The sequence below is a fragment of the Sorex fumeus genome, unplaced genomic scaffold (assembly GCF_029834395.1).
Source record: "Sorex fumeus unplaced genomic scaffold, SorFum_2.1 ptg000007l, whole genome shotgun sequence".
Taxonomy (NCBI): Eukaryota; Metazoa; Chordata; class Mammalia; order Eulipotyphla; family Soricidae; genus Sorex; species Sorex fumeus.
The window spans coordinates 43,651,556-43,665,039 of NW_026606064.1; the positions used below are offsets into that span (position 1 = coordinate 43,651,556).

The 13,484-nt window shown below is 35.6% G+C and overlaps 1 protein-coding gene across 4 annotated transcripts in view; it reads right to left on the reverse strand.

Annotated features, from left to right (window-relative positions):
• The window catches only part of AKT3 (AKT serine/threonine kinase 3), a 349,070-nt gene that overhangs the window by 23,282 nt on the left and 312,304 nt on the right, over positions 1-13,484 (reverse strand). For all 4 annotated transcript variants that reach the window (XM_056107283.1, XM_056107291.1, XM_056107275.1 and 1 more), the window contains 2 exons: positions 12,208-12,422; positions 4,775-4,862 (listed from right to left, as the gene is read on the reverse strand). In XM_056107283.1, coding sequence (XP_055963258.1) covers positions 4,775-4,862; positions 12,208-12,422 — 303 coding nt within the window. The remainder of the gene's footprint in view (positions 1-4,774; positions 4,863-12,207; positions 12,423-13,484) is intronic.

Consider the following 13,484-nt stretch of genomic DNA (forward strand, 5'->3'; position numbering starts at 1 on the left):
ATCCCTCTACCAGTGCCTGTTCTCCATAAACAATGTTCTCAGTATCCCTCCCACCATCCACACCTCTTCCTACCTGCTGCCTCTGTGGCAGGCACATTCCCCCACCCCCCTCTCTGGGTGTTATGGTTTGCAATACAGGTACTAAATGGACACCCTGTTTGGTCCATAGTCTACTTTCAGTACACATTTCCCATCCCGAGCAAGCCTTCCAACCATCAAAAGAAATGAGAGAAGTACCCAGCTTATTGTGGTTTTGGATTGGTAATACTCAGGGATGTGATGCATTCATTCTATTGTCTCAGCACTGTTATCATTCAGTCTTTTGTGATTCCCATTTCCTTGAACAATGTCATTAGGAATGGAATAGGGATTACATTGAATCTATTTGTAGAATAACACTGTTTTGTCCTTCCTCAGGTAAGCTTCGGTTTATCAGGTCACACCCATCCCAGTGTTCCCATTCCTCTGTTTATCTGTGAACTCTTCTCTGTGCTTTCCTCCCCAGCCAATTAATCACCTTTTCTCCCTAATCAGATTTTGTTAGCTTGTAAGATCAGATCCTTCTAAGGACACTGAACTTGTATTGTAAGTTATGTCTTTTGAATAGTTTAGCTTAAAGCAATGTCCTTTCTGTCTGGCCACAGGAGGACAGTAAATATTATGTTTTGTAACTTGGGAGTTGATTGACTCTGAATAATATTTACTCCCGGGCATCTGCTTTCTTGCCTCAGTTGCCCTTAGTTCCTAGCACCCCCAAAGCAGGGTCCCAACGAGGACCCAGGGCAAGCTGTGAGCTACCCTGGCATTGAAATGGGCCAGGCCAAAGCACCATGATACTCAACTATAAGTTGAGGGCATGATCATGGACAAATGCTGTCATGATCCAAAAGTAAGTAACAACGGGACTAGGACCCTGCTGGGACTAGGAAGACTAACCTGGCCTGAGGACTGCCTTTGTGTCACCACCCTACGTGATTGCTATATAAACTAAGAATGTAAGCTTGGAGGGGGGAGAATCAGAAGTTTGAGAGCTCGGGCCAGAGATCCAGAGCAGAGCCAGAAGGAGTCCCAGATTGAGGCCTAGGAGAGAGGCAGAGGAGAGACAGGAGTGAAGAGAATTGGAATAAACGGCAACTAAGACCAACCAGCCTGGCCCTTGTTTCTTTCTTCGTCTGCCCTTGGCCAACAGCTGTCCCGATCCAGGCCACACACAGCGGCTCAAAAGCACCAAACGGTGGGACAGAGGCGTCCAGAAAGCCCGTGAACACACAACCTTTAGCGTGCTAAGATTTTACACTATATAATAATGCTTTCGAGGGTGTTCATTTTTAACCATGTTAATTCTTTTTTTTTTTTTTAATTAGTGAAACACCATGAGGTACAGTTGTAGATTTACAAATTTTTGTGCTTGGATTTCGATTATACAACCACCAAGTACCCATCCCTCCACCAGTGCCCATTTTCCACCACCATGGATCCCGGTATCCCTCCCACACCCATCCCCACATCCCACCCTGCCTCTGTGGCAGGGCATTCCCTTTTGTTCTCTCTCTCCTTTTAGGTGTTGTGGTCTGAAAAAGAGGCATTGAGTGGCAATCATGTTCAGTCCATAGTCTACTTTCAACATGTATCTCCCCTCCTGGGAGGTTCCTCCAAACACCCTTTATTTGGTGCTCCCTTCTCTATCTGAGCTGCCCTTTCCCCTGGAGTACCCGGCTGGCCTCTATGCCAAACCATGTTAATTCTTACAGTCTATGTAAATAAAATATCTTTCCAACTCGTTGTGTCTCCCATTTCTTTGAACAAGAAGAAATTGTTTTAGTTTTATGAGTCTTCTAAGTCTCGTATTCCCTTTCTAATTCATTGCTAAATCCTTAATTGTTTGATGTTCCTGGACACAGATTTTTCAATACTTCATTTTAGCTGCTTGCATATAAAAATGCAACCGATTTTTATATATATAGATTTTTGTGTCCTGTCACTTAAAGTATTGGTTGGTTGTTTCCAGTCATTTTAGTGGCATCTTTAGAAATTTCTACTTTTAATATCATGTCCTTTACAATATAGTTTTACTTCTGCCTCCAATTTGAATCCTTTTTATTTCATTATCTTACCTACCTTCCCAGATCAGGATTTCCACTATTACGTTGAGTAACAGTGGTGAGAATGGACATATTCTTTTCCTGATCTCAGAGAAAAAGCTCAGTTTTTTCATCACTGAGTATATCAGTGGTAGATTTGTTGATATAGGTTCAGTCTATCCTCATTTTGTTAAGAATTTTTATAAACAGATGTTGAAATATGTAAAAAGTGTTCTCTGCATCAATGAGATCATATTTTCCTTATGATGATGTGGAATATGACATTAATTGACCTGCATATGTTGAACCATTCTTGTATTCTTGGAATAAATCCCACTTGATTATGATGTATAATTCTTTTTAATATATTACTGAATATAGGGTGCTGCAGGGGACGACTGGAGAAAACGCTGGGGTTGAGGATGAGCTGTTGAGACTTGATCCAACCAAGCAGTTAAGTGATAGGTGGCCCCTCCCTTGGCAGACTCCCTTTGACTTCACAGCAGTGGCAGCCCCAACCCCCTGCCCCTCCTCAAATAGCCAGATGAAATGTCCAGTCACTATGCCTAAAACAAAATGTAAGGGACCATTGAGTATTCTAACTGCCAGCCAGCCTGGGAGAGTAAGGAACTACTAGAACACCCCTTTCCACTGCCTGTAGGCTTGTGCAGGACAGTACTCCCTGAAAGGCATTCATTCACTGTTCTCCCTTTTCTCTTAAGGTATACATATAAACCTAAGCCTGATTGCAATAAACTGAGTATTCTCCCTGCAGAAGCTCCTGGAGCCATTGGTTATCTTCATCTGTCTTGTCTTTGTCTGTCTTGGATCTTTCATAGGCTCTGTGTACTCATCCTCCCACTAGGAGCTGTCCTCCTTCCTTGTCCAGTGTGCAATAGGTGGGGTTGGGTGGACTCCACGGCAGTGGTTCCGTGGACCCAATGTGTCAGAATGACAACTGAATATTAAATATGGTCTGCTATCATTCTGTTGAGGATCTTTGCCTTTACTTTCTTTTTTTAAAAATCAAATCACCACGAGCTACAGTTAAAAAACTTTCATGCTTGAGTTTCAGTCATACAATGATTGAACACCCATCCCTCTACCAGTGCACATTTTCCACTACCAATGTCCCCAGTAGGGTGGTTGGAGAGGGAGGGAGGGAGTGCATAACTCATTAGAAACAATATATGGGTGCAATACATATAAATATTGACAATGTAACAATCTGGACATACAATTAGATATATAAATTAATAAACACTGAGAAATTTTAAGAACAGTGACATGCTTGTTTAGAAGAATCCAATACTTACTCCAGTGCTTTATACATGGTAAAAACCCAAGACATAAAAGTTCAATTGAAGTTTTGAGTATACATGTTAAACAGGGTGCCAATAATATAAGCACCGAATAACAAGAAATACTTCAGAACATGATATTTCTTATTACTATGATAATATAGCACTGTCTGTAGCACTGTCCTTCTGTTGTTCATCAATTTGCTCGAGTGGGCCCAATAACGTCTCCATTGTGAGACTTGTTACTGTGGAACAAATTCCCTTTCTAACTCATAAATCATTCTACCTTATTTTGGGAATTAACAGAAAAAAATACTTGGAACAAAATAGCACTGTCGCACTGTAGCACTGTCCTGCCGTTGTTCATCGATTTGCTTGAGCGGGTCCAGTAACGTCTCCATTGTGAGACTTATTGTTACTGTGTTTGGCATATTGAATATGCCACAGGTAGCTTGCCAGGCTTTGCCGTGCAGGTGAGACACTCTCGGTAGCTTGCTGGGCTCTCCAAGAGGGATGGAGGAATCGAACCTGGGCCAACCAGGTTGGCTGTGTGCAAGGCAAACGCCCTACCCACTGTGCTATTGCTCCAGCCCAATAGAAACTACATAAATGTCAATATCTTTCCATATTTTTCTGGAATAAATTAAAATGGAAAACAAAATGATGAGATGAAAATTAAATAAACAAAAATTAAAGAGATAGTACACACAATAATTCTCTGAATTTTCATAATTTATAGTAGTAATGACTACAGATAAACAGATAATAATTAAGTTTATAATTAGTGCCATCTATTTTGTTAACATTAAATTCTGTTTTAAAAACTTAGAGGCCCCCACTAGGAAAAATATTGTAATAATTTGTTAAATAATAAACAGCTACTTTTATGGATGGATAGTTTTATGGCCATAGGTTTCATTCCCAGCACCACAAAGTTTGAGCACCACCAGAAGCGACCCCTATGTACTAAGTAGCTCCTGAGCACTCTTGTTTGTAGCCCAAAAATAAAAATAAAATCAAAAGCCTTACATTTCTTTTAAAAGTGGGATTTGTATAAATAAATCTGAAGAATTAACTTTAAAATTAAACGCCAAGAATAAATTTGAAACGTATGAACTGTTTTGGCTGATTTTGCTTAAGAATAACTTAAACAGTAAAAAGCAAACTAACAATTGTGAAAAGGAAAGAAGAGAAATTGTATTGCCACATTAAAGAATTTCAGGATGTATTCTGGGAGTCAAAATTTATTAATATAATTTTATGCTAAGAAATTCAACACTAAAATAAAGAAAAACTGAAAATACCAATACAACATTAAATTATATTTACTCAAAAAATTTACTGGAAATTTAAGCCAAAACATATAAATACTCTGTTTGAAAGATAACATACCTTTTTATCATATACATCTTGCCAGTTTACTCCAGAAAAGAAACTGTGTCTCATAATTTCTTTTGCATCGTCCGGTCCTCCTCCAAGGCTATAAAGCCAGAAATAAAATTTAATGAATATAAAACATTTGCTTGGGTCCAGTACAACATAAAAATGCTTTATGAAATGTATATTTTTTGTGATAAGTACATTTTGTTATAAATAGCCATGAAATTAAAAAAATCCTTTACTATAAGATGTGTAATTTTATGAGTATGCTAGTATTAAGGACTAACCTCAGGGACAGTATGGTATATGAAATGAACACAGGGCTTGGTGGATTAACCTGAAACAATATTTGACAACAAAATTATTTAATCTCAGTTTTCTCATCTATAGAATGGAAATAATACCAGTCTGGTAGTACAATAATCCAGTCTGGAGCATTGTTTTGAGGATAAGAAATAATATAGGTGGGTCAGTGACAACTAAGATTTATAGAAATCAAGCTGTGTGTATGTCAAGTCAAAATGTACCCTACAAACAAAAGTTCCAAATGTGGAGATAATTGGTCAAAAAAAATTTTGACCAATAAAAAATAACTTACAGATGACTGCTAACAACAAGTCATGGACTATTTTCATATCTAAAATGAATTTCCATAGAAATTATATTGCTATCCTATGGAAATATCATTGGAACATAACTTACCATGAAAGTTGCAATAAAAATTTAAAATAAAATACTTCCTTCTTGTCTTTTAAGGTAGCTTCAGTTAAATAAAATTTAACACAAACTGAAACTGAAGTGTTTTATGACTACCTTTGTTTCATATACTACATACTAGTCACTATGAAGAAAAGATAAGGAGAAATAGAAAAAAAGAATAGAGAAGGAGAAAAGAAACGAGGAAAGGGAGATAAAAAAGAACAAGTATGAGGAAAAGAAAGTAAAGAATATCTACTGAAGTTTTGTTAGCAATCTTTGAGTCTCCGTTACTTCAGTTAGAAATGATGTGTGCTTTGAATAACTATCAGATCTCTGAGAGAATTTATATATCTTTATTATGTTTTATACTGATGATATATATGAATCATAAAATTTACAAAGAAATATATATTTACAATTTTACATTAGACAATTGATTCTCACATGGTAATTTTGTTAATTTTTGTTTATCTCTAAATCCACTTACTAACCTATAAGTAATTCTGGTATGAATGCTGTTGGATATTTTTGTTACAGCAGAAATAAAAATGAAAATGATACAAAAAGGCATAATTAAGAACTTCACTTGGCAATTGTATGAATAACTTCATTGCTGAATTGTTAATGTACCAAAGAGAAAGTACATTTACTCATATTTCTTTCTTATTCATAATTTAATAGATTCAGATATGATGAACATTAAATCTTTGTTTTAGTTATTAACATTTCCATACTACTTTCTCAAATATGTACAATCAACAAGATAAACTGAGGTGTTTTCTGACTACTTTTGTTTACATATTACATACTAGTCACTCTGAAGAAAGGATAGGAGAAATAGCATAAAAAGAACAGGGAAAGAGAAAAGAAAAGAGGAAAATAAGATTAAAAAGAACAAATAAAGAACAATTTAAGGCATGAAAGTAATCCCTACTTCTACAATGTTTGGCATTTTTTTTTTTTTGCTTTTTGGGTCATACCTGGCATTGCACAGGGGTTACTCCTGGCTCTGGACTCAGGAATCACCCTGGCGGTGCTCAGGGAACCATATGGGATGCTGGGAACTAAACCCAGGTCGGCCACGTGCAAGGCAAATGCCCTACCTGCTGTGCTATACTCCAGCCCCACGTTTGGCAATTTTTATGTTCTGGAGTCTCTCACAAAGCTCAGTTTCAATTTGATGTGACTCAACACATAAATTAATAGACACACAATAGCTAACAATTCTATAGTAAATCCAACAAAATAAATTTTATTTTTTTATTTTTATTTTTTCAAAATGACTTTTAAAGCACAGATAATAGTCAATGATTACAAATTCACTAAGCAGTAATGATTTTTGAGTAATTATTATCTTTGACTTTAATATTATCAGTTAAAATTTTAAGGTTGCATAATTCAATTTTTAATAATGAGTATATTAAATAACCAGCTCAAAAAATTCTTGACAGAACTGGCTTCCATGAACTGGTGCATGCCAACTTTAACACATCAATAGGTAGAAAGGAAAACTAAACAGTTACAGAAAATAAAGAACTGCACAGGTACAGGAAATTATGTAAATTATTAGATATGTTAAAGAAAAATGGGAAGAGTCCAGGATAATGCAACATACTGTCAGAACAGAATGGACTGCTATCTGGTATCTTTTCTGATAATCAGTGTCCAGCATCTTCTAAATTTTTTTTCCTTAGGTCGATATAGAATGAAACTTGTATCCCCCAAATTGCACCAGATCATAATTGATCTGATCACATTTGGGTCCTTCACATCAGCAATTCAGTACACAGTTACTCTCAGCACTCTACTCCCTGGATTTATTCTATTTAATTTTATTTAAATTTGTATAAATCCTTCCTGAGTAGACAACAAATTCATTCAAGGGAAAATGTGCTTAGGGAACCAGAAAAGCAACAGCACTAAAACACAAGTTTACAGAAAAAAAAATCAACATTTAAAAAATGCATAAAAAATGCATCAAGATTTTCTACATGAGAAAAGTGAAAACTTTTTTGTTTCATTACATTTATGTTGCTTCTCCCAACATTATTTTTATTCTAAAATATGCTGAGATCTCTAGTAAGATGAGAGTTGTAGTGGATAATCACTTTACGATGTTTTAATATTATAAATTTATTGAAGTATTTTAATAATTTAATTTTGTATTACCTTTCATTATTCAGCCACAGTTTGGTTTTGGACAGCCAGAATTTAATCAACATTTATCAAATGGTGGATACTATGCAAACACTAAGAATATAATCTTAGACTGCAATTTAGAAACTTGGAAGATTCTTTAATGCAAGCTTCCCCAAAGTGTGAAACTGTCAAAATGTCAAGGTAAATGACCCCTTAATATAAAATTTAAGGCATGAATATAATAGAAAACTATGAATTGCACCACTGAGATAGTTATATCTAAGAGCACTAAACTACAATACAGGTACATCAAATTAAATCCTCAGCTATCAAATTTTATGATGTCATTACAAACATCACAAAATTAGCAGTTTTCTAATGTTACTAAGCACAACATGGTTTTAGACTTTTCCTATAAACTTTCAAAGGATAAACCCAGTACTGAAAAATGATCATAATATAATGGAGACTACGAAAAGCAAAATGATCTTGTTCCTTGATCAGAACTGACAATAACTTATGGGCCAGCATGATAGTACAAGCAAGTAAGGCACTTGTATGTGGTTGACCTGGATATGATCCCTGGCATCCCATATAGTCCCTTGAGTATTGCCAGGAGTGATTCCTAAGTGCATAATAAGGAGTAATCTGAGCATGGCCAGGTGTGGCCACAAAACAAAAAACAACTGAAACACATACAAATACACAAAAACTGAACTGACAATAGTTCAGGAAAAAAGTATTAGGAAAATTAAGGCAGTATTTTGAACAGGAATAATACAGAGGTATATGATTTTCTATTATGTACCCAAGAACTTTTTGTATCTTTTGTTGGTTCTATATCTTTCTGTTACACACTGATGTTTCCTCAGATTCTGTCCTAAATTCTCTTCTCCCTCTTTTTTTTAATAATTTTTTAAAATAATTTATTTTCTGCACTATTATCTTAACTCCAACTATCTCCAGCCATCTATCATCCTAAATCCATGTATTCACATATTTTTTTTTAAAATTAAGCATGGGTAGTATTTTCAGTTGTTTGCTTAACATTTCCATATAGCTTTGATAAAAATCTTAATCTCAGATAGCTAAAGCTAACAACATCTACTCCATCAAGTCTCCTCCACTTCCTGTCTAATCATAATCCTCCATTCTACAAATTAGTTATCTAAGCTACAAACCACAAGGGTATTATTGACTCCTACTTTCTCACTGCCTGTATTTAATACTTCAAAAATGAACTTATGTTTATCATCTTCTGGTACTGATTCAAGAACTCTATCCCCTATCAGGACAATGGCACAGACATTCCTAAATGCTCTGTCTACCCGTCTTTGTCTCTTCACTGTTCTAATTCATCCAAGAAAAAGTTGTCAGAGATATCTTTAACTAACACAAATATAATGATACTATTTCTTACTTTTAATTATTCAGTGGAATCTTATCCCATTATGAAGATTACTTTTTATGAAACCTAATGCCCTTATAGTCTAAAATTAGTCAACTTCATCTCCCAATGGTACACTACTTGTATACTCAGCTACTCAACTTCTCAAAAGCAACATTACCAGCAATTACAGCAAATAACTAAGAAAATTAAAGTTCATATTGCTTATAATATTTTATTGGTATCAGGTGTATACTATTTTAAGTTAATATCTGTACATATATATTTTGTTCACCAATAAATTAAATTAATCCAAGATCATCATTCACCTTGCACTGGAGCCCTTTTATATTATTTAGACTGATCCTTTCCCTTTTGGTAACTACTAACTTGTTCATTTATGTACAACACAAGTAAAGCTGTGAAGTGTTTGTCTTCCTCTGAATAAAATACTACTGTAAATTTTAATTCCTCTGTATAAATCAGATCAAGTCTTTTAATTCCCAAGGCAAAGCTAATAATTGCAATAAAAAATGTATATGGAGTTTAACCTAAGCATTTGTGAATATATGTTTTATGTTCCTCATTAGTCTATAAACATTAAAACAAGGATCACTCATTGTGTTCATCTTTTTCCTAACAGTTAATATAACTGTAAAGAATCTTGATAGGGAGGGTAAATACAGTGACTGCAAAAATACATGAAAACTACAAGAAAAGTTACGTCCAACCAAATATTTTATTAAGAGGCCACAAAGAAAAGTACTGTCAAAGTATCAGGAGGAGATTAAAAAAACCTCTGCCCTTGAACCTCAAGTAAAATATAAGATATCCAAATCAAAGAGATAAAATAGAAATCTTAGATCTATTAAAAAGTTCCTTAAAACCAAGTGCTGCTTGTTAAATACAGTTGTGAAATAATCACATTAAAAAGCACATATTCAAAGCTTGAACCAACTATGGGCTAGAGAGATAGTACATGAGTAGGGTGCTTGCCTTTCATGCCATCAACCTGGGTTTGATCCCTGGAACCCCTTATGGTTCTCTAAGTTCACCAGAAGTGGTATCTGAGCGCAAAGCCAGGAGCAAGTCCTGAGCACAGCTGGGGGTGCTCCCAAACAAATAAAAGACTTCAATCAACTGAATAAATGATGCGTTATAAATCAGATTATATGTGTATGTATACCTATATTTATTTCTATAAACACTTTTAAATAGGGCCAGAGAGACAGCACTGGGGTTCAGGGTGTATGCTCTGCATGTGTGAACTTTGCCTGCATGGCCCCCAAGCACAACCCAGCACTGCCCTGAAGTCGCTGGCTTCACAGGGACCTAAGAGCATGAAACTTTGGACCCTAATATTAAACAGTCTGAGGACTGGAGCAACAAAATAGGGTGTTTGCCTTGCATGTGGCTGAACCAGGTTTGATTCCCAGCATCCCATATGGTCCCCCAAGCATCGCCAGGAGTAATTTATGAGTGCAGAGCCAGGAGTACCCCACCCCCCAAAAAGCAAAAACAAACAAACAAACAAACAAACACCCCCCAAAACATTAAACAGTCTGATCCAAATGGCCAATTTTTGCTGGGAGAGGTCCCTGGATCTCCTGAGCACTTCTTGGAAGGTCCTAAAAGAATATAGCAAAGAGACCTAGAAATTTGATTCACATTCTTGTTCTATACAAATTATCTGAGGCTTAGAATAAATCACTCTTTGATTCTGTTTTCTCCTCAAATATAAACAAGAAAAATACCTACACTACCCTGTAAGGCTACTGGGGAGAAAAATAGTAGAGAAACCAACAGATGTGCAAGGGTCCTGGAAAAGAAGGCAAAACATTAGGTAACTTTACAAATGTTAGGTAAGATCTCAACTACTAGGATTATTAAACGTATTTTCAATTATTTTTTTCATAAAGCTAAAAGATGATACCACTTTAATGTGTTTGTTTATTGATGGTAAACTGATCCTCATAAGTAGGCTAGAAACATGCAATAGAAACCATCTCTAATGTAAAATAAGAGCACATTTTAGGATTCCTTTATTCCTTCATTTAGTAATTTAGTCTGTCAATCAGTTTATTCAGAGTCAATCATAAAGACAATGTAAAAAACATCTTGTGAGGTGTTATGTAAAATTTGACTTATATAAAATAATTTATCCTCAAGATGATTAAGATATAAGAAATTTTCATAAAATAAAGGGTAAAGGGACACCTAAAGCTGTTATTTTTTAAAACTTATGAATATGTATAACAGAATCATAGATTATAATAATTCATTAAGAAAAGCAACAAGGGGCCAGAGCGATAGCACAGCGGGTAGGGCGTTTGCCTTGTAGGCGGCCGACCTGGGTTCGATCCCCGGCATCCCATATGGTCCCCCAAGCACCTCCAGGAGTAATTCCTGAGTGCAAAGCCAGGAGTAACCCCTGAGCATTGTTGGGTGTAACCCAAAAAACGCAAAAAAAAAAAAAAAAGCAACCAAAGAATTCTTCAGGTACTACTAGAGCTATAAAAAAATGAAATTCAGAGTATTAAAAGTTCTTTTTTCCCATTAATACCACTCACCTGTGTATAGAAAAAAATGCATTGAAAGGATAAATGGTCAGATAGCGCAGTGGGTAAGGCACTTGTTTTGCATGAAGCTGACTTGTGCACAATACCTGGCACCACATATAGTTCTCTGTGCCCTCCAAGAGTGGACATTGAGCACAGAACCAGGAGTAAGCCCAGAGCACCACTGGATGTGGACCAAATATATAAAAAGGCAAGGTAGATAGATATCCTATGATACGTTAGTGTGGAAGGAGAGTATATAGATAGGCTTTTAATGGCATAAGTCAACATAGTTATAAAAGCCCAAAAAGACTGGTAAGAAAATCAAATCTTATCCATAGAAGAGCAAGTATTAAGGCAAACAGCTAATTTTTACTTACAGTATATATTAAAAAACTCAAAGTCCATTTTTTCACTTACAATATGAATTAAAAACTCAAAATCCATTAAAAATAAAATCTATATAAATATTTATACTAGAAAAGAAATGATGTAATTTTGAAAACATATTATGTATTAAACAGTTAAAAATAAGTTGGTCCCTTGGTGAGATGTCTACACAAATTCACCACTTTTTGGAGTCAGTTATATTTGAATTAACTTCCATATCACAATTTCAATCACATTCATTAGTAAGTCTCTGAGTGTTCTTTGTGGCTTACCGTTTATTTGGATCCTTTATCAAGAGCCCTGAAAGCAATGATTTTGCATCTGAAGAGAGTGTTCGAGGAAATTTAATGTCTTCCATTAGTATTAGTTCAAAAAGTTTCTCGTGATCCTGGTTGTAGAAAGGTAACCTCCCACACATCATTTCATACATGACAACCCCTAGGCCCCACCAATCAACGGCTCGACCATAGTCATTATCTTCTAATACCTAAAAATGAAACCAGTAAAAAGAGTAATTACTAAAAACTAACTTTAAAGTATTATTTAGAATACAGTTTTTTTAACCTTTTCCAACTTATGACCACTTTTTGCTTGAGTTTTCTTGTACAACACTGATATGATGCCAAATCATAAAAAATTATCTTAAAACTAATTTTTGGGATTTTTTGCAACCCCATGTTCAGCTACCATATGGGGTTGCACAACCCACAGTTTAAGAAGATAGGATTTATACAACATAAGACTTTTACATAAAATGAATCCTCAGCTTGAAAGTCTAGTTAGGCTATTCTGAGATCTTGACATTTAAAGCATGATGCATTCTACAAAAAAGACATAAATCACACCAAATATATAAAATGTTCTATATATATTCACAAAGCATGTACAAAAAGGGACATTCATTCAACAAATTCCAAATAAGGGTGTATATGTGTACACCAAAATTCAATGAAAACTATTAGGATATCTGTAGGTTTTTCTCTTAAGCCTATTTAATTTTATATTCTGGTACCAGTAATATGGACATTAAGTTAACTATTAAAGTTAAGCATTTTGATTACAGAACACATAATGTGCTTTGCCACATTTTTGCATTAAGAATCATTACGTAGCTTCCTGAGGTTACTACAGTACCTTAGAGAGCATTCATTGAGTTTGATCCCTGCTGGTAATACTAAACATGGTTCTCACAGGTCTGCTGCCAGTGACCTCCCAAACACTGCAAGCTATTTCTAGGCATGCCACAATTAGGTGTGTTTGAAAACTAAAGGTACAGGAGCCCTGCCAAACACCAAAAGTAACCAAAAAGGAGATGCAGGAGAGGCAGATGCATATGACCACTGGTCATTACAATAGCAAGAATGAAAAGGGAATGTGTGGGAGGTGAGAACAACTGAGATCTCTCTGAGAACGAGAGAGGGAGGGAGGGAGGGAGAGAGAGAGAGAGAGAGAGAGAGAGAGAGAGAGAGAGAGAGAGAGAGAGAGAGAGAGAGAACAAGGAAACGGCAAATCTTTGAGCACAGAATACCTTAAGGCATGAAAACTCTTA